This window comes from Gobio gobio (genome assembly GCF_949357685.1).
Source record: "Gobio gobio genome assembly, chromosome: 6".
Lineage (NCBI taxonomy): Eukaryota > Metazoa > Chordata > Actinopteri > Cypriniformes > Gobionidae > Gobio > Gobio gobio.
Genome location: NC_137102.1, coordinates 55,193,249 through 55,213,964, shown reverse-complemented (window position 1 = coordinate 55,213,964; position 20,716 = coordinate 55,193,249). Strand labels below are relative to the sequence as shown.

At 36.3% G+C, this 20,716-nt stretch overlaps 1 protein-coding gene and 1 long non-coding RNA gene across 3 annotated transcripts; one reads left to right on the top strand and one right to left on the bottom strand.

The window, feature by feature from the left end:
- Positions 1–59: 59 nt before the first annotated feature.
- On the bottom strand, positions 60–3,989 carry LOC307127957. 2 transcript variants are annotated; one of them, XR_013816701.1, is made up of 4 exons: positions 2,694–3,989; positions 2,520–2,579; positions 1,115–1,237; positions 60–1,021 (listed from the first exon to the last, which is right to left on the bottom strand). It is a non-coding gene; the product is annotated as an uncharacterized lncRNA (long non-coding RNA). The 2 variants fall into 2 exon arrangements; XR_013816702.1 differs by lacking the exon at positions 2,694–3,989 and having other exon boundaries at positions 2,520–2,632.
- Positions 3,990–8,614: 4,625 nt separating this feature from the next.
- LOC307128580 (serine/threonine-protein kinase pim-3-like) lies at positions 8,615–12,223 on the top strand (the record flags this gene model as incomplete). The annotated part of the gene is made up of 8 exons (XM_079820491.1): positions 8,615–8,651; positions 10,190–10,468; positions 10,627–10,902; positions 11,076–11,158; positions 11,254–11,304; positions 11,385–11,757; positions 11,874–12,047; positions 12,132–12,223. The coding sequence occupies 8 exons, from the start codon at positions 8,615–8,617 to the stop codon at positions 12,221–12,223; spliced, it is 1,365 nt and encodes a 454-aa protein (XP_079676617.1).
- Between the last annotated feature and the right edge of the window lie 8,493 nt (positions 12,224–20,716).

Below are 20,716 nucleotides of genomic sequence, written 5' to 3'. Positions count from 1 at the left end.
TATATATATATAAATAATCCCCTCTCCCTCCCAAAAGAAAAACACACACAAAACAATTTGAGAAAGTCTGAAATATTTATTAAAAAGGTATAAAAAAAAAAAAACACATTCTTAACAGCATTATAAAAGAACATTAAAACAATGGTGAAACAAAAACAAGTTAACTAAATGTATTTAAAAGGGATGCAAATGTAAAGGAACAAATGTAAAAATATAAACAGTCCAAAGAACATAAATATACGTTAAAATGAATTGGTAAAGAAACAAAAAGGGGAAAAAAATGAACAAAATGCATTTAAAAGACAGAGATGTAAAGGAATAAAATACACAGTGAACATAAAAAGGAAAAGAATAAATATACAAATTAAACAATATAAAATGAGAACAATACATTTATAAGACAAAAAAAGTGTATATAAAATATATTAAAATACATATAAATATTCCAAGTAAACAATATAACCAAATAAAAAGAACAAAGAGCATTATAAACATACATTAAAATGAATGGGGGAAAAGATAAGTGAACAAAATGTTTCTAAAGGAAGGCGACGTAAAAGGAACAACAATACAAAACGTGGAGATCAAAAGCAACATGGACATCTAAAAAGGAACAAACATACAAAGTATACAATATAAAACGAGACAAAGAAATCTATAAATTAAAAAGTGTATATAAAATATATGTAAATGTTCTATATATGGGAACCAATAAAAGTATAAGTATATAAACATAGGAATAAAGAAAATATAAAATGGAACAATTGAATATTAAAATTATAATTATAAAATAATTGTGACCAACTCTAACACAATGTTGTTTGAGTTTTGAACATTTTTTCAAACTGGCATGATGGGCTGGTGATGTGACATGTAGTGTGGGTCAGTCTAGTCTGGTTTGTAGTAGCTAGCCTAACCAAGCCTTCCATCAACAACCATCTTCATCTTCATCAGGTCTATAGTTGCGGTCTTCCACAGGTTCTGTGTTGGTTTGTGCAACCCTGGACCTGGTCTCCAGCAACTGCAAAACATGACAGTAAATTAACCACTAAAACTCAGAGAGGAGTATAGTAACATTCTGGAGGGAAAAAGCTTAACCGGTTTCTTAACTTACCCGTCTCTTTCTCTGACGGTTCTGTGTGATGTTCTTCATAGTGTTTCTTTTCTGGGCCTTTTCAGACTGAGCCAAAGAATACTTCCTCAGCAAAGTCTCACAAAATAAAATACATCTTGAGACCTGCCAAATAATACATTAATAATATATAGTTAATGCCAATAAAAGTAAGTAAAACAATTCAATTAAAATGTATTTGTATAGCGCTTTTCACAATACATATTCAGGGTTTTTCCTGGGTCAAAAATGGTCTTCGGTGGTGGCTGACAGACATGGTCATCCATACACACACATACGCACGGTAAAAAAAAAATACCCTACCCACATGATCTGCAAGCGCAATACTGACAATAAATTTGAAATAAATTCAAAGAAAGTTTGTAACTTTTGCTTATCTTATTTTGATACCTTGATGTTTGTTTTTGTTCCTCATTTTTACACTATTTACTGATAATTGTTTTGGTAATCATATCAATATTAAAAAAATAGTATTAAAAAAAAATGAACAAATAGCCTAATTTTCTGCCATATACAATCAGCTAGCTAACAACAAATTTGTTCTGGGTTCACCTCACTCCAGTCTAAACTAATTGATTTTAGGCTATTTATTTTACTACACATTGTCCACATAAATAAGCTGAAAGACTGTTGATAATTAAAAATAATTCTTACCATCCACTCTTGCTAAAGTGGGTAAGCACACTTGTGTTCTCATTTCAGGTGTTGTTCTGAGTAAATGATTAAACTAATTTGTGAGTTCAGTGTTGGACAGATCAGTTCTAACCAGTCGTTAAAATGATTCGGTTCAAAGGAGTCATTAGGTGGCGAATCGGACATTAGCAGACGCGTTGTGTGTGAATCACGTCTTTAGAAAATCGCGAAAGATTTGTCAAGACACAGAAAACACTTCATAACCGGATAGGATTTGTTTCCTGTTTATTTAAAGTATGCTTTATGTCAGCTGGTCAGAGAATCAGTCAATGTTTTTTGAGCGCATTTCACACCCAGCGGTAATTAAAGGAAGACGTCTGATAGCGCCACGTGCAACATGGATTCGGTCTTCCGACCTTTTGATTTTGATTAACGTAATATGTGAAACATTAGAAAGCTAAGAATGCTTATTTTGAAGACAGAGAGCGTGCGAGCGGGAGGAGCTCACTGGTCGTTCTCTCTGTCACTCAGTTAACTCAAGTGCAGCAGTCATCTACTACATCAATCATAAATCACAATAACTCAACAAATAAGGCTTTGGCGGGACAAAAATTTGTTTTGGCGGCCGGCAAAAAATGTTCAATGTAGGAAAAACCCTGATATTGTTTCAAAGCAACTTCACAGAAAATGCATGCGTCTACATTACAGAAAAAAACAGAGAACATTAAAATAATGACAACATTTTTAAGATTACCTTTTACACATTCAGGGTCAACATCTGTAAAAGTTCTTCAGGATCATGGATCCAAAACTTCTGGATCATGAGGGGGGAAGAAACATGCACACACACAAATGAATATTAATTTGTTTGATAAAACATTAATATTAATTATCAACTTACGGACATGGACTTGCAAAACATACTCACCAGGCCCATACAAAAACTTTACAGTAGATCCAAAATCCTGGTTTGCCTGTAATTCTTCAGAGTCCAAGGATGGTGTTTTCCTGTCCTCTCTGCAGAACAAGTGTAAGTTACATGATCTCAGATTATTCATTCCAAAGCTCTGTTACATTTTATGACAAGCTTGATCTTAAAACTAGCTGACAGTAGGGATGGGCATTATGACCATATAATTATACATACATGAGAAATTATATTTTACAATAACGATATCACAATATATTTATTTTGATGGATATTTTATTAAAATGCTACAGAATAATACTGCTTTAAAAGTCTTCACTGTATGATATTCAATTAATTAATATCACATGATTCTTAAAGAAGCAGAAGGTCTTCTCTATTCTTTTGTTTTATTAAAATGATGACAAAGCTGCAGCCCCTTTAAGAACGGATGCACAGAATGACACGCATCCGGGTTTCCCCACGTTAACTTGAACTGTTTAACGTACTTAAGACATAACTGACTGTTTAAATCAAGTGAATACCTCACATGACAAGGTTTCTGAGATAATTGTGTGCATTTTACAGAAAGATAATTGATTTCGGGATCGCCTGCTGTCTGAGAGAGGCTTATTTTAACACATGCATGTCCCGTTCATTATTCTACATTCATGCATGTTTCCTTGTCAAAATGTCAAAAAGTTTTAGTACAGTCAGTGCTGCGTTATATACGCTATATTCCCATTCCGCAATATAAAACGGTAATGTTAACGTTTACAGCAAAATCACTAACAATAGTCAGTATCATCAGATCGCCATAACACCCAGCCCTATCTTAACAATATTACAACAAAACACAGAAACAGAATATGTAAGTTAATCACGATTAGCATATGACTTTAATGCACTAACGTTATATATCTTGATAAGCAGTAGAAAAAATATAAAGGGGTTTACGTTACCTTCTGCCGTCTGCTGTCCGCCATTGGAAACTTAGTCTGTTCGTATTCATGTTTTTTCGTTCTCAGTCGACATCCCACAATCAAAATTCGTCCAAAATAAGATTTTAACAGGTTTAAAATGATCCATGCAATGCCATTAATGGACAGAAGAAGCCGTCCTGTTGAAGATTAGAAGCCGCGCGATCGCGTCGCGTCCCCGCGAGCCACGAGCAACGAGCAACTCCAACGGCAACGGGTGTATAATTCAAACTGAAGGCGCGCACTGTCATTGGTCAGATTTCTGGATGACGTTCAGATTGACCAATCACGCTCAAAAGAACACGGAAAGACAGCAAGTAGCCTTGCAAATATAGAAAAAAACTTGTTTAAAACAACAGTTCGAAAATGTGTATATTTATTTTTATTTGCTGTTATATTTAATGAATTGGTCAAATGTTGTTTTGTGGTGTGGGCAGAGGCCTGGAAGTTTCAACCTGTGCAGATTTGCAGTGCAGATTTGTACTCTTTAAAAACAATTATTGTTTGATATTTAGTTTGCTATATATTTTGTTATATTTGTATCCAGAATTGAATGTAAAACCAGTTTGAATGTAAAAATACACCTTCACTGTAAAACAGAAAATTAAAGTAAAATATCTTAATTTAAATAAGGAAAAATCTGTAAACTAATAGTGTTTTCTCTAAAACGTTTAATGTAAATTTCTGTGAAGTTTTTTAACTTTATTTGACTTAAGATATTTGACTTATTTTACGGTTTTTGTTTTGCAGCTGTAGCTGCGTTTTTTTTTTAGGTTTTTATTCTTACAGTGTAAATATAAAACTAATAAGATTTACTTTAAAATGACAAAGAATAATGTTAAATTGTTAGTATGGACATAAACATAAACCTTTAATATAATGAGCTAAATATTGTATTACAGTTGTTAATTTACAGATATTGTTTGTAATTTTGCATGAATTTGTTATTTATGAAAACAGAAAAATAATACAGTGATGTTCCTGTATAAAAAAATGAGAATTACTGTAATTTGTCATTAATGATATAATCCTTAAAATAACAGTCAAGTTGTTTATTTAGATATTGTTTGTAATTTTACATTGTTTTAAACATAATTCAAAATTACAAGAAAATACTGTAAAAAACTGACGTTTTTTTCTGTAAAATTAGGATTATTTTTATTGGTTGCCTTATTTTTATTGGTAACCTTATTGGTTGCACCTACATCTATTGTGAGTGGTGGATTTCAAACCTCAAAACGCTCCTCTTTTGCAGCGTGTTAAAGTTAAGAATCTTGGAGTGACACTTTTTGTTAACAGTTGCAGAGCTGAAAGATCTGCTTGTGTTTCTGTGTTTCTTGAGCAAGTGAATCCCTGCTCTTTTTTATTCCATATTTTTATTTTGAGCATATCAGTTTTTGGTGTTTTTAAAACAAACTTTTTCATTTTCCACATTTCATCTCCTTTTTATTTAATTCTATTATTGCCTACAATTTGTAAAACTTTGCAAAAATTGTTTGGGGATAGTCTAAAATGTTTGGTTAATTATCCTTTGTTAATTCCATTACATTTCTTTGTTTATTTCATTACATATTCAGATTTTTTTGTGAACGTATATGTTCAGACAGGGTTTTTATTTTGTACTGTTTTTATAAAAAATATTTGATTTAGAGACTCTTTTCATGCAGTGGTTTTAAGGCCCTGACACACCATTCTGATGGTTTGGCCCAGACCCAGGCAACGTGAACCAACCCCACAGTCGGCTTTAGTCATTGCTAGTTCAGTTTAGTGTTTCAGGGCCTTAAGAATTATTTTTTCTGTGTAAAAAGCTTGTTTGCTGTAGCCTATAGTAGACCAGAGATAATTCTCAATCCTGAAGTGCTCCCCTGCCCCCCCTCCCTCTGAGAACAGCCAGCACAAGTGTCAGTCATTAACATATGAAAGGTCTTCTTCACACCTAACAGTCTTCAGTCCTAGCACACCCAGCAGTGTTTCAGCTGTATATGTCCGTGAAATTTCACGGATTCCTGTATACGTCCGCATACGTGAGGTTTCCGGGTTTTTCTGGAAATATACTGTTCCGTGTTACTCTGATCCGCTTTTTCCCACATACATCCGGTAAACATCAAATTACACAGGAGTATACCATGCCCGGATAGTGCCGGATTTCAGTGTTTTCATGCAGTGTGAGTGATTCCCATTTTCTTATAAATGCTTAGGATAAATAAATACAGATCACGTTCTTATTTCCTGTGCTACTGTTAAAAGTCACGTAACATTTTTTTTAATTAATTTTTATTAATATATATAGGCCTACATATATATCTAGAACCTATATCTAGGCCTAGAACATGTTTTTTTTTATAAACTCGTAATTGTATTAATTTTGGACGTGTAAATAATGCTTATGAATTCATATTGCTTATTAGACTGTTGTAAGCGACTTACCGTGGTGGAATCGCGCTGGGCAATGGTTTCTGCGATGGTCGCACACAGTGACGTGTTGCACAAAATTGCGCCAAAATATCAATCATAATTAAAAAGTACAGTCTTAATATTTTATATCCGTGCTCAATTTTAAAGGGGTCAGCATAAATGTCCAAGTGAAGGAAACACGAGTATGTAGCCATTACATTTAAACACATATCACTTCCCAGAATGCATCCATCTCTTTGCCAAAGGATATGTCCATATAAAGTAATATAAACATTTCTGCAGTAGGCTATATAATTCATTTTTTACAACTTCATAATCAGTATTGAGATGAAAGTTATATAAAAGTAGGCTATTCTTTTTGTCTTTTCTTTTTTTGGCGCAAAAAAAAGCAAAGTAGGCTCACTATTGCAAATTGAAATACCATCGACAATTATAAAATATCCCACAATAAATTAAGGCATGTTTTAAGCCTACAGCAGATGTGCAGTCCTGCAATTATGTCGTTTTAATGTATTCCGAAATTATATTGAAAAGAGAGGAAAAATCGTGATATTACCGAATGAGAAAAGGGTTTCAGCTAGCTACCCTCAACGTCGGCTTATGGACGTGAGGGGGAAATTACCACAATATGTGATCGAAAATTATCAAATATAATGATGAATGTTTTAAGCATATAGAAAATATACCGTCCTGTAGCTAATTATGTAATTTTAATGTATAAAATTAAATAAAAAAGAGAGGAAAAAGAGTTAGTGTTAGAAAAATAATCAAAGTTCAAAATTCAAAGATGACGGATTTGCACTCAAATCTATCGGACGACCCTCTCCGTTGTCAAGTGACGAATAGGGGTGAGACCGTGTTGCAAAGAAAGACGTGGTGCAGGCACGGAAAATACGTCCCTTTGAAATACATTAGATTGAAAGTCGTGCTGAGTGACACGAAAAAAAGAAGAAAATTCGTGCTAGAGGACACGAACCAATTCGTGTTGAGTAGCCTACCGAATATAAAGCAATACAACAAGGATTAAAATCTCCTGATTAAATGTTGAGTAATGTAGCCCTTAAAGTTTACAAAATGAATAACAATTGTAAAAAAAAATAGTGTGCTCTCGGAAGAAAGACATGGTGCAGGCACGAAAAATACGTCCCATTGAAATACATTGAAAGTCGTGCTGAGTGACACGAAAAAAAAAAGAAGGATATCTGTGCCCTTGGACACGAATAAATAGATTAATGTTGAGTATAGCCTACCGAATATAAAGCAATAAAAACGAGGATTAAAATCTCTTGATTAAATGTTGAGTAATGTAGCTCTTAAAGTTTGCAAAATGAATAACAATTGAGAAAAAAATACTGTGCTCTCGAAAGAAAAACGTGGTGCAGGCACGAAAAATACGTCCCGTTGAAATACATTAGATTGAAAGTCGTGCTGCATTTAATAATTATAAAAAAAAAAAAAAAAAATTAGTGATTTTAAATTTAGTCCTGTGAATTAAACCGGTTAGTAGTCGAGGGGTGAAGAAATTAAAATTAATAAACGAGCCCAAAACAAAACGAAAAAGCCCATTATATGATTTTACTAATGAAGGAACGGGTGATGACGTTCATGATGTATAATGATCATAAGCACCATCTCTCAGTGTTTATGAACACATATCATTTAAGTTTATTAAGAGTTAAATGTATCTGCGATGTAATGTGACGATTCGGACTTAAATATTACGGTTAGGAATAATGTATGGTAATAAAACAAAATCATACATCGAAATAAAATAGGCCTAAACTTTATGAATAAAATAAAACTTCAAAGCTTGACTTCAATGGACGGCAAACAAGTATGTAGTTTGCCCCGCTATTTTAAATACATACATTTCTAAATTTTAGGTAAATTAAATAGAGTCCCAATCAAAGAAATAGGCTACATTTAAATCAAATGTCTATATTTTGAATTGAAGGGGTGTCAATTGCAACTGTGAATTCATTAATTGTACTCAATTTTCTTATGATGAACAATTAAGGCTTTGAAAATGATAAATTCCAGGAATTATAAAACAAGTACAAAACCGAGAGCGTAACTGCACTCACGCACGCGACGTTATTTGTGTTTTTGCGTGCATGCATATGAGCGTGCTCATATGAGTTGCTATAGCGACGCGTCCTGTGAATATGAACTTTAAATATAAACAGTGGAATCCGTCGCTGTTTGTTGGTTGAGCGGAGGCGAGACACCGACACGGTTGCAGATTGTTTCCTGTGCAAATCTCGAGATTTTGAGGCTGTTTGAAAGAGTTTTGAGGAGGCTTTTATTCTAGAAGGAGATTGGAAGATATTTTCTTTCCATCGACTTTTATTTTTTGAAAGAGTTCATATTATTTCTGATTACAATTTTATTTTATTGTAATTTTCGACGGAGTTTGGAGTTTTATTTCGTTTTTTTTTATTTGATTTGATTATTTTTTTGGGGGAGGGGTATTTCTGAAGAAGGTTGTATTATATTCTCTTTTTTTGTATTGTATTTTGTATTGTTTCTATTACAGGTTGGAGGACGATGTCGATGTCGATGGCTCTCATGGGTGAAAGAAGAGGTGAGTGTTTATTTTTGTTTCTATATTTGTTGATTGGTATGGGTTATGGTATGATCGAAGAGTAGAGAAGCCCAAGAGGCGAAACTCTGTTGTGTTATGGGTAACAGTCTGTAGATGGCGCTGCTGAGGCGCGGCCGCCATTATTGACTGAAAGCTGCTGAAATCGTTAGCGCGCCAGTCACAACTGTGAAGATGAATATAAGTTTTGTCAAAACGCAAGCAGTGTTCTGCAATAAATTGCAAAAATTATACACAAATGCACACACAATAGATGGTGGTGTCTGATTAATTACTGAGATCTTATGACACCACTTCCATTTTAGTCCTGTTTCATGTGTGCACTTGCTAGATTGCACATCTTTTTTGTAACTTTCCGCCTGTAATAGGACATTCACAGATTGATTTTGTTTTTGTTCTTGCCATTGAAACGTTCACTGTGTGCACTTTCACTGAAGATGTTGAAAAACCAGTTGTTAATATTTTTGGGATATTCTATGGAAAAGAAATTTCTTTAGAAATGTTCATTTATTATTTTGTGAATTAATTTATTTTTCCAAATCATATATATGGTGATGTTCACTATTATCAAAATCAACATTTGAATAAATATCTTATTACTGTGTGTCTGCCTATATATGATTTCATGCATTTCTGTTATTCATAAAACAAGGAAAATGCATAATAGAACATAAATATTGATAGATTAAAGGTTTGCAGTAATTTTATAATTGTATCTTTGCAAACCATAATTGGTAGGCTAATGAAGCCGAATCGGTGGGGGCATACCCTTACGAAAAAGTACTATAGGAATCTTAAAGTATTTTGGGACAAAATATAGTAATCTTATAGGAATACTGTAGTAATTTGGGACATACTATAGAAGTACGATAAGACTACTATAGCAGCTTTAAAATATTATAGAGGTATTACAGAACATCACAGAAGTATGTTATGTTCTGTAATGCCTCTAATATCCTAGAGCCGCTATAGTATTTCTATAGTAGTCTTATAGTACTATAGTAATATTTTGTCCCAAAATACTATTTTCCTAAGGATAATTAGGCCATTCATAACCAGCACATAGACGTAACATTTTCTGTCATTTAACGTCGGTCATCCTCATTAATGTATTTGAAATTGTTTTCATATTTAGATATGACGGCCAGAAAAAATTAAGTTATGTTAAGTTTTTATGTTAAGTTGGTTCAGTGCCATTGACTTCCATTATTTTTCGGCGTTTTCCTTCAGTTTTCAGTCCATAATGGCGGCCGTCATGGGGCAACGGTTGCTATGGAGCGTTCTATTGAGTTTCGCCTCTTGGGCTTCTGTACTCTTTGGTGTGATGTTGTACAATAATTGACTAAATTAATGTGAAGAAACTTGTGCGAGGTAACCACATGTGATCCCTAAATTTCCCGGGCTAAGTGATCACATGCATTTGATTCCTCGCATATGAAATAAACTTGAGTTACTCTAAGAACAATTTGTAATTGATTATTATTAAAATATGACTAATTATTTGATGTGAAATATTCCAGCTCCAGGCCGCTGCAGATCCAGCAGAGCTGCTTCCAGTCAGTCGGCTGGTCAGGAGGTTTGGATCCTCAGTTCGGATGACCACGAGGATCCGCTGCTACACCCGATACTGAGCCAGGAACTACCAGGATATTTTGCCCCCCTGCCTTCTGATTTGGCTGTGTCTGTGTCCACAGGTCCGGCTGACAGGAAGAGGAAGTGGCAGAGCGGGAGCCGGGAGGAACCAGACGATGGAAGTCCATCCACTTCATTTAAAACACCTGCGAAACGCTCTCGCAAAGGTCAGAATAGACTTATATTAAAAAATGTATGGCTCAGTTAATCAATTATTTGTCATTAACATAGAAAGTTGAAAAAATAAAGTAACAATTTGTTGTAACCACTGATATTAATTATTCATAATATTAAAAAACAGTTTCTAATGTTTGAAATATTCCAGCTCCAGGCCGCTGCAGATCCAGCAGAGCTGCTTCCAGTCAGGAGGTTTGGATCATCAGTTCGGAAGACCACGATCACGAGCCGCTGCCAGACCCCACCCCGACACTGGGCCAGGAACTACCAGGATATTTTGCCCCCCTGCCTTCTGATTTGGCTGTGTCTGTGTCCACAGGTCCGGCTGACAGGAAGAGGAAGGGGCAGAGCGGGAGCCGGGAGGAACCAGACGATGGAAGTCCGTCCACTTCATTTAAAACACCTGCGAAACGTTCTCGCAAAGGTCAGAATAGACTTATATTAAAAAGTTATGGCTCAATTATTAAATGATTTGTCATTAAAAAATATTCCTCAGCTGTTTGATGTAAGGACTGCATTAAAGTTATGTCTTTGTACAGCTTTAGAGACTGCAACATGTTTTCTCTTAAGACGTTTCTTTGATCGTATGTTTTGCAGAAGCATATACGAAGGGCCGTTTGCTGGGAAAGGGCGGATTCGGCGCCGTGTATGCTGGGATACGCAGGTCTGACGGACTGCCAGTAAGACATTTTCTTCCCTCCTTTGTTCAGACAGCCTTTATAAATGTTGATATCAGTAAATTCAGGTGTGATTTACTGTGGCTTATCGTCTACAGGTGGCCATCAAGTACGTCTCTAAGGACAGGGCCCTAAAGATGCTGAAAGATGTAAGTTCCAGCGTGAATCTGTTGTTCTGTTTCCTCCGTTTCGCTCAGCGCTGGATATAATGGAGCATTTGTCCCTGCAGGAAGGTCAGGGTCTGCTGCCTCTGGAGGTGGCATTGATGGCCCGGGTCAATTCGGCTCCCGCCTGCCCCAACGTCCTGCAGCTGGTGGAGTGGTTTGAGCGTGACACCCGCTACAGCCTGATCCTGGAACGGCCAGTTCCCTGCCAAGATCTGCAGAGTTTCTGCGAGGAGAACGGCTGTCTGGATGAGAGCTTGGCCAAGAAAGTGCTGGTGCAGCTGATCTCCGCTCTGAAGCACTGCGAGAGCCGCGGAGTCCTGCACCGGGACGTCAAGCCAGAGAACCTGCTCATCTCCACAGCTTCACACCACATCAAGCTGCTGGACTTCGGTTGTGGAGCGCTGATGAAGGACTCGGCCTACACGTCTTTTGCAGGTGGGTTTGCGTTACAGGAGGAAACGCTCTGTGGATGTTTGTGAACTTTTGGTGAGAGAATTAGTTTGGACCGGAGTTTATTCAGTGGATGTTTCTGGTCTTCTTGTGTCTCTCAGGTACTCTCGAATACGCCCCTCCTGAGTGGTTTAATCAGCGCCGCTATCATGCAGGACCGGCTACTGTTTGGTCTGTGGGGGTGACGCTCTATAACATCCTGTGCTTCCCCTTCATAGCCGCAGACAGGATCTCCTTTAGAAGCAGACTGATCTTCCCTAGAGAGCTGTCTACAGGCAAGAGATAGCAAACATTCAGAGGTAGAAACCCAGGATGAGTTTGTTGGTTTGTGTTTCTGAAGACTGTGTTGTGTGTAACAGAGTGCCATCAGTTGATCAGCTGGTGTCTCAGGGACGCGGCGGCAGACCGTCCCACTTTAGACGACATTGAGGTCCATCCCTGGTTGCAGTGAACAGGTGACCAGTGACATTACACTTATCTGAATCACAGCATTCATGGCTTGGATTGTATTGTTAGGATAGTGTAGATAAACGGTTTTGATTATGTGTTTAGGGTGAGCAGGAGTGACACCGGAACTGCAGAGAGCTTCCTGATCACCTACAGAAGTGGACCATCAACTACAGTTTACATCCTCTGCTCCCACTGATCTACACAAATATAGACACACTGTATTTGTCATAAATATAGATCAGTGTCTGCTGCGCTCTGTGAAGCTGTGTAGACGCTGGAGGAGCTGAACACGCAGCGCCAGCTGAAACCAGAGCCCAATGGGCCAGAGATCTGCTATTCCAGAGTAGCAAAACACGTAGTTTGTACCTCAATAGACCAAAGGGGAAAAAACATTGGGACAGAGCGCAGGGCTGCATTTCCCAATAACGTTGTCTCTTAGCGCGCTACGAAGACTCTAAAGGTATAACTTAACTAAAGGTATCCCATTTCTAGGCGTGCCCCGAACTATATCTTAGGAGGTTGCTTAAGGTTTACCTTCTTAAGTGCGGCGTCAGCAGGTGCTGAATTAGTTTATCAATGACTCAAAAATAGATGAATCACTCTATGCAGGGGCTGTTTAACTGCGTTATGTGAGACAGCGGTGTTCTTTATAATAGAAGCACTTCAGAAATGGTTGAAATTGCATTTACCAGGACTCGTGAGATCTTATAAATATAATCCAAATTGCAAACTAAATTCAAAACCGTGGATAATTTATATAATTTTGAAATGATTGTGCGAACCTGCAACCTCTCATGCCCAAAGGTATCATGCATCAACCCACTAACGGGCAGTATGCCATTTATATTATCATAATATATTTTACCATAGTCTTCATTTACTCCACAAGCAGAGTTGATTGCCCGCATAACATTATTGGTGTAAATCACTAATTTCGGTTATTGGATGACCTACTCAATAAAGGCGCCACACGCGAAACATAATCAACAGCTATAGCGGAAAAAAAAGAAAGAAAGAGAAGAGTGGCGGCAGCTGAATTTCGGGGCTACTCCGTTGAGTTTGTCTTGAAAAAGTCGGACCAACAAGATCTAAAAGCTGCTGAATTTACTGTCATGGCAGGCAAAATTAATTTTGAATTGCAGCTTTGGACAGGGTAGCCAGGGGACTAAAGTTTTCACGGATGAAATAGTGCACATAGAAATGGCTCCGCGGACGGCGCCGTCTTTGATTTAGCACAAATATTCGCTGTATCGCTGCCATAGTTTGACCAAACTCCCCTCCACAATCATTCCCTTTAAATAGACTCCATAATGGTTTAACAGCTGATGAACCTTTGGATTATATAATTAAAAAGTTTACAACCATTAGTGTAATGACAATTTTAATCCTTACATAAAAAAAAAAAAAAAATTAAATTAGCCTAATTGAACACTGGGTGTACAGTATATTACAACTTCAGAATTATATTCATATGGACTGACATGTAAAGAAGCTTTTTGCACAGTGGTGGCCACCAGTGGAATGAACTGTCAATAATGATAAGGTATAGCTAAGAGTGATTCAGACCAACCTTACGAAAGTAGGACTTACAGAAGGTATTCTTAACTAAGATCGTTTCAGGAAACACGTATTAACGTTAAGGTGCACCTTAAGGTATAACTTAAGAACGACGAGAAATCCAGCCCAGAACAGTCTGAGGCAGTGTTAACTAGCATAATGTGCTTGTTTTTCTCTTTTTGAAACTAGGACAGTAAAAATACAAACAGTCCAGTAGGCGGAGACAGACACACAGAAGCATCTATAAACTAAATACATTTATTATGCTCAGAACAATAACTAACATATTGTACGATGAGGTAGAGGGTGTGTGTGAAAGTCATTGAACTGCAGAGTGTAAACTAGCATAATGAGGTTTATTTATTATTACAAGGACAAGGAACAGAAATAAAATTAAGAAATAGAAAATACAAGAAATTAAACCCAGAGCTTAAGTTGAATTAAACCCTTCCTGCAAAACAAGAGACCCAGGATCAACTAATTAATATTTATATTTAAATATCTATTGTATTTTTTAAATTATTTATAAAAATCATGACAAGGATTAAAACAATGTGTAAATAAAAGCCTAACACATATAGTGAGTGTGTCTATAGTCAGTGCTGAACATTAAATGCAAAACGGTTCAAATATAAACACTTTCTAAAACTTGCCCACCGTAACACAGAAAAACAAAAGCACGGACTAAACACACACACATTTACTGATCTAAAAATAGTCATTCTATTAATCTTATTTTTATATTACCATTACAACAGTCCCTTTACATTAACTGCTCTCATAAATATACAAATTTTGTATTTTATACCTTACAGTCAATAAAAGGCATATTTAATGTAGCAGAATGTGTCACGTGTGTTTGGTTTTGTTTACTGTTCATGTTTCATGTCTTTTATTCTGAAGTTGATCACAGTCATGGTTCCTGTTAGTCATGTGATCCTCTTGCCCTCATGTGATCTTATCATGTGCTTCTCTTGTGTCATGTTGTCATTGGTTCATTGTCTTGATTGTTCACAGGTGTGTCTTGTTTAGTCATTAGTCCTTGTGTATTTAAAGGGTCACTTCAGTGATTTAGCATTAAGCTTTGTATCAGTAGAAACCCCATAGTAGATTTGAATTATGGTACTTTCCCCCCCTCATATCCCCCTGAGACGAGAGAATTATGCATTTTATTTCTGGTAAAAATCCTCCAATGACGCGTAATCTGAGGATTTTTTGGCCAGAGGCTGGAGACTACAGCCAGTAGATGTTTTCAACCCGCCCACAGTGGAGAGATCTCACTCACTCACTTCCAGGCCCGGATTGGCTAATCGGTAGCACCGGGAAAATTCCCGGTGAGCCGGTCTGTTTTTTTGGCCACGAGGGCCGTTGTTGTCATGGCACTGGGTTGAAATATGGATGCTGTCCCTATAGCTGCCTGCACTCACAGCAGCCCCACTTTTTTATTTATTATTTTACCGCAGTCCCACTCTTTTTTATTTAATATTATCACGCAGAGTGCAGCCTGCAGGTTAATGATGACGTGATTATCTTTTCACTCCCTGGCCCCGCCCCCGACACAGCACCTTGCAAATTGCTCAAAATAAAAAAAGTCCGATTTTGGATAATAGGAAGCGCAAAGGCGGCGCTGAAAAGGCCAGGATAAAAAAGAAGAAAGCTTTGGAAACTGACGCGGCCAAATGTTCTAAGCTGAGCACATTTTAAATAAATGAAGACGACAAGGCCGGTAATAAGCTAACGTTAAGGTAGTTAGGAGCAGTGCGAGATGCTAGCGACCGTGCAAAACAACGTTGTCTGCAAACCACGTTCATGTATCAAACTTTTTCTTGTAGCTCTTCAGCAGCAGCCGCCTCTAGTCCGGTTTGCTGCTAACATTGAAGAGCAAGGCCCAGTAACGTTACTAAGCACCAGTCATGAGCCCAACACACCAGATTGTCATTCAGAAGAACTAGTAATAGTAACGCAGAGCCCTACTCAATGAAAAATGCCCTGAGATAATTAATGATACCTGATGATTCAGCAATACATTCATGACACTGACTTGACTTGATTTAAAAGCTTTGTAAAAAGGGGACATTTGTGGTGAGAAATAAATGTAACAAATTTAATTTAGTGTCAGAAAGAGAGCCAGGACCCAGTTGTGAAGAGACTTATGCTCTCACTGTGAAATACACAGGTAAGCTGCTATTGTACCATAGTGTGTGAATAAGCAAACATTATCACTGAAAAAATGCTTTTCTTACTTAGTATCTTACTTGTTTCCAGTTCAAATATATAAATGATTCTTAATTCAAGATACATTTACTAGACAAGTGAAATGGCATAAGAAATGATGTCTTGTTTTCTGAAGAAAAAAAACACCCTAAAATTATTATTTTGCTTAAAACAAGCTAAATCTAAAACAATTATTTTTTAGATAAGTGCAATACTTGTTTAATTCTTTAACTAATGTTCTCATATTTGTGAAAAATATTTGAAGTTGTAAAGCAGCTGTTTCCTTGAAAAAGATGCTACTGTCATTAGAAAGTGCAATACATTTTATTTTAATCTTTATTTTTTATATAATTATTTTTGTTAAATTTTTTTTTCTTTTTTTCAATGTTTGGATATGAATACTAATTCTTAAAGAAAATAGATTCTGATACTGTCCTGTTATTTACTGTTCTAATAAATCTTCAACTGTGAAGCAAAACTTAGGCTACTGTTTTTGCACTGAATTGGAAATGATGTTGTTTTTCAAAAATACAAAGAATTACAAGGCTGTAGAGAACAGTGCGCCTATTGCAGACTTATATTCCGAGGTTTTAATTACATTATTTTAATATAGTCAGTCGTGAACTAAAGTGGGCCGGTCTAAGGCATGAAACTCCAGGGCTGAAAATGAGTCCCAATCCGGCCCTGCTCACTTCAGACGCTTGTAAGTCAGCGTTTGGGCATGAAGGCACCTCACCAAACTGATTTCGGACAGACTTCTTAGGCAGTGTAACCGTTTAATGATCTACAGCAAAATAGAGAGAGCTTTGGTGAGAACTAAACACATATTTAATTACTACATTAGTCATTTCTCGCTAGAAATGACATCAGAAGTAGAAAATGTTGGTAAAAAACTTACATTTACACACAAACTGACCAGCAAACGCAACTTTGGGGCGGCGTCTTTTTTCCCAGCTCAACTGTCACAGAATGGAACGCACAGGATTGTGGGAAATCAAAGGCAGCGAAGGATACACATATGCTGCCTTCAAAAATCGATCAGATGAAGGGATCTCAGGAGACAGGAAGTGAAGCGAACATTAGATTCGGACGTGCCTTGGTGCCTTCCTGCCTTGAAATGTGTCCTCCGAAGGCAGCATTTTCCAGGTTTCGGACGCAGCCCTCATGTTTGCCATGTTCCCAATTGTCTAGCTTTGTTATATGTACCCATGGTGGTGAGGTCATGTGTCAAGTCTGTGTTTGTGTCAATTCCTTGTTTGTTTTGTTCACTTATAATTAAACTGCACTTGGGTTCTCACTTCAACTTGCCTCCAGTGGATCCTTCATTACACAGAATGTCCATCAGTTTGACGCACATACGCACATCGGCCCTCATTCAGTGAAGTCTAAAACATATTGTCATGTTCAAAAAAGCCTAACAGCTAAAACCGCACCAAACTAGCACTTCTAGTCTGGACCAGACTGGACATGTGTTGATCTAGAAGCTGATCAGAAGGGATCCTCACATGATTCATTTATAATGATTTACAAGAAGAATATAATGATTGACAAAAGGCATGCGATTTTCTCTTAGACCGTTTGATAATAAATACATTAAAATAGCTATTAGATTGTGTAGCAACTCATAATGTTGCACAAGCCCCCATGCCCCAAAGTAATTCTTTAAAACTCAGCTCAAATCTCACATTGGGCCAATTTTTGTCTTTGCCGACCTCTTGTGGAAAAATAAATATATATATATATAACATGATATTTCATATGGCCTTATAGCAGTTCTCGAGTTTATCACTTCAGTATGCATTCAGATCCACATGTAGACATTATAAAATCATTTTGGGTGAATAATTTTTTAGGTTTTTCTATATAAGCTGAAGCATTCCTCGCATTCCATTCATTCCTCAGGGGGTCAAATTGACCCGTGAGGAAAGGATTTTTTACTTATTTAAATTTCAACCACAAAACTCCTCGAATCCAGTCATTATGTTTGTGTGTATTCGTGGGTTCAAGTGTGACAAAAGTCCCAAGGTCTTGGACCACTCAATTTTATTTATATATATATATATATATATATATATATATATATATATATATATATATATATATATATATATATATATATATATATATATATTTATATATATATTAATAAACTTACTTAGGCCAAACCAGCCTAACTAGCTCAAATTTATGACCTTGGTGATTATAAAACCCTTCCTATGGCTCTGCCCCTGCGCGACTTAAATAACAAGCATTGTGTGTGATGATTTCTTAAATAAATCTGTTTTATTCTGCTTTTCCTAAGTACAATAATGGACTCAAGTACAAGTTCAGGTGCTACGCCGAAGCCCCGCCCACAGCGCAGAACGGAATTCTCTGCGGCTCTGGAATGTCATTTAGAATGTGACATCACAGTAGCTCGGTATAAAGAATCTTACTTTGCTCAATCTGCACCACTTGCTGTTCGTTGATGATCGATTTACTGCTTCTCGTGTCTTTCACTCGATTCCTGCTTAAACCACAACAACTTGCTTGCATTTTAACTACATTGATTTATTGCGCACTGGATTTTACACCATTTTTATCTGTACACAACGTAAATTCAGCAGCGATAAATAACAAACGTTGACCTCGCTTCACACTGCGGGTTCGCCTAGTAAAGGCATCAAAATGCTGTTTACTTTGCTAGGATTGTACGCCTTTTTCCAGCGTGAATGGAAAGTCCACAACACCCACTCACAGAGTGATGATGGTAAGTGAGATGTTCATGTTATGAGAATATGTAACTGCTTATTGGAGTCTGCACTGGCTCTACGCTTATTTTTGCTTTACGGTTTTTTGGAGGAAAGTAAAAAATGTAGAAGCACAGTAATTTTATTAATACTGTAATATGTATGTCATTATCATCTTTAGATGAGCCTTCATATCAGGATATCCCCAGCGAGCCTGAAGTCAGCGATGACTGGAGTGAAGACGATACGGACTCGAGTAACGACGAAGCCTATTACAACTTCCTTACTCCTTCTCAGTTGAGCCTGGATGAACAGAACGCAATGGGGGGTCAGTTTGTTAACAAAACCCTAACATAACCCAACACACACACACACACACACACACACACACACACACACACACACACACACACACACACACACACACACACACACACACACACACACACACACACACACACACACACACACACACACACACACACACACACACACACACACACACACACACACACACACACACACACACACACACACACACACACACACACACACACACACACACACACACTTTAATCAGCTGTTTAATGGTTTATACTTCAAATTTACTTTAAAACATGCTTTGTTTAAGGGTAGTTGAAAAATAACACAGATTTCATTTAAATGTGTGTATGTATGGGTGAAGTTGTATATTTGACACTGATTTCTGTTTTTTTTTTTTTAATGCCTACAGTTTTCTTAAATAGTCCTGTAGTGATGAATTTAAAGAATAATATGATGAATGTTATGAATGAATGAATATTTAAAGGCACAAATATTCAATTTAGTAACTCAATTAATCAGACAAATCTTGTTGAAATAGTTTTAGGTACAGTAGCTGCTGTCACTGCTTGACATTTCATGTCAACACCTCTTATTTTTCTTTTAACAGACATCAATTACGAAATCGGCTTTCAACTCGGCCAAAGAGGCTTTGGAGATGGTGGTCCAGTGGGTTAAACCACTGAACTGATATACAGATGCTGGTTTGATCCCAGCGGAGAAACAAGCAAATTGAACTGGAGAAAGTCAGTCTTTTTTTTTTAAGTTATATTTACTTTATATTTTTTATATATATATTTTTAAATGTTGCCTCTTTTTGTTTGTGTGTGTGTATATATATATATATATGTTGTTTGTGTAATGTATTTAAACAATTACCGGATTTCTTTTATTGTTTCAAATTGCAGACGTATAATGAGGAGGGGGAAAAAAGCAAACCAGCATCCCATACTGGACCAGCAAACCAGCATCCCATTTATATTAAAAATATATCCCATTTTATAAGTTTTAATATATTTTTTTATTATTTATTTAATATATATATTACATATACAATTTTAATATATATACATTTTTTTTTGTAAAGATGCATGAATTTAAAGTATATTTAAGATATTTTAAGAGACTTATTGACCTTTCCTTGTGTGATAGTATAAAGACTCACTTGTTAATAAATTAATTATGGAAAATAATGCAGGACATGTCACAGTACAGGCTGTTTTTTCACAAATTATTTCTACCCCTTTCTTTAGGGGTGAACACGAGGAACTACAGCTCCTTCTCCTTCATGGTAAGTTCTTATACTGTACCTCATGCTTATTCATAATGATCTGCAGGGGCTGTTTAATGTTTTTGGTATGTTGTTTATATATAGTTAAGCTCGAAGTCAAAAATACACCAAGATTTTTTGCATAGGTATATCTTTTTCAGAGAAGGACAAAAGTTAGAAATTAAAAAAAATAGTGCTAAATGGGTATGTATTCAATTAAATATAGATTAATCCTTGATTAAAGCTATGAAAGTCATTTAAACAGGAACAGTGAGTAACTGTGCTTCTTAAGTAAATGTAAAAAATGTTTAGGTATTTGTATACTGAAAAACAAGACAAAAATAATAATTAAGCAAATATTTTTTTTCCTTTTTCTGTAAATGTATAAAAAGAGCCTTTTGAA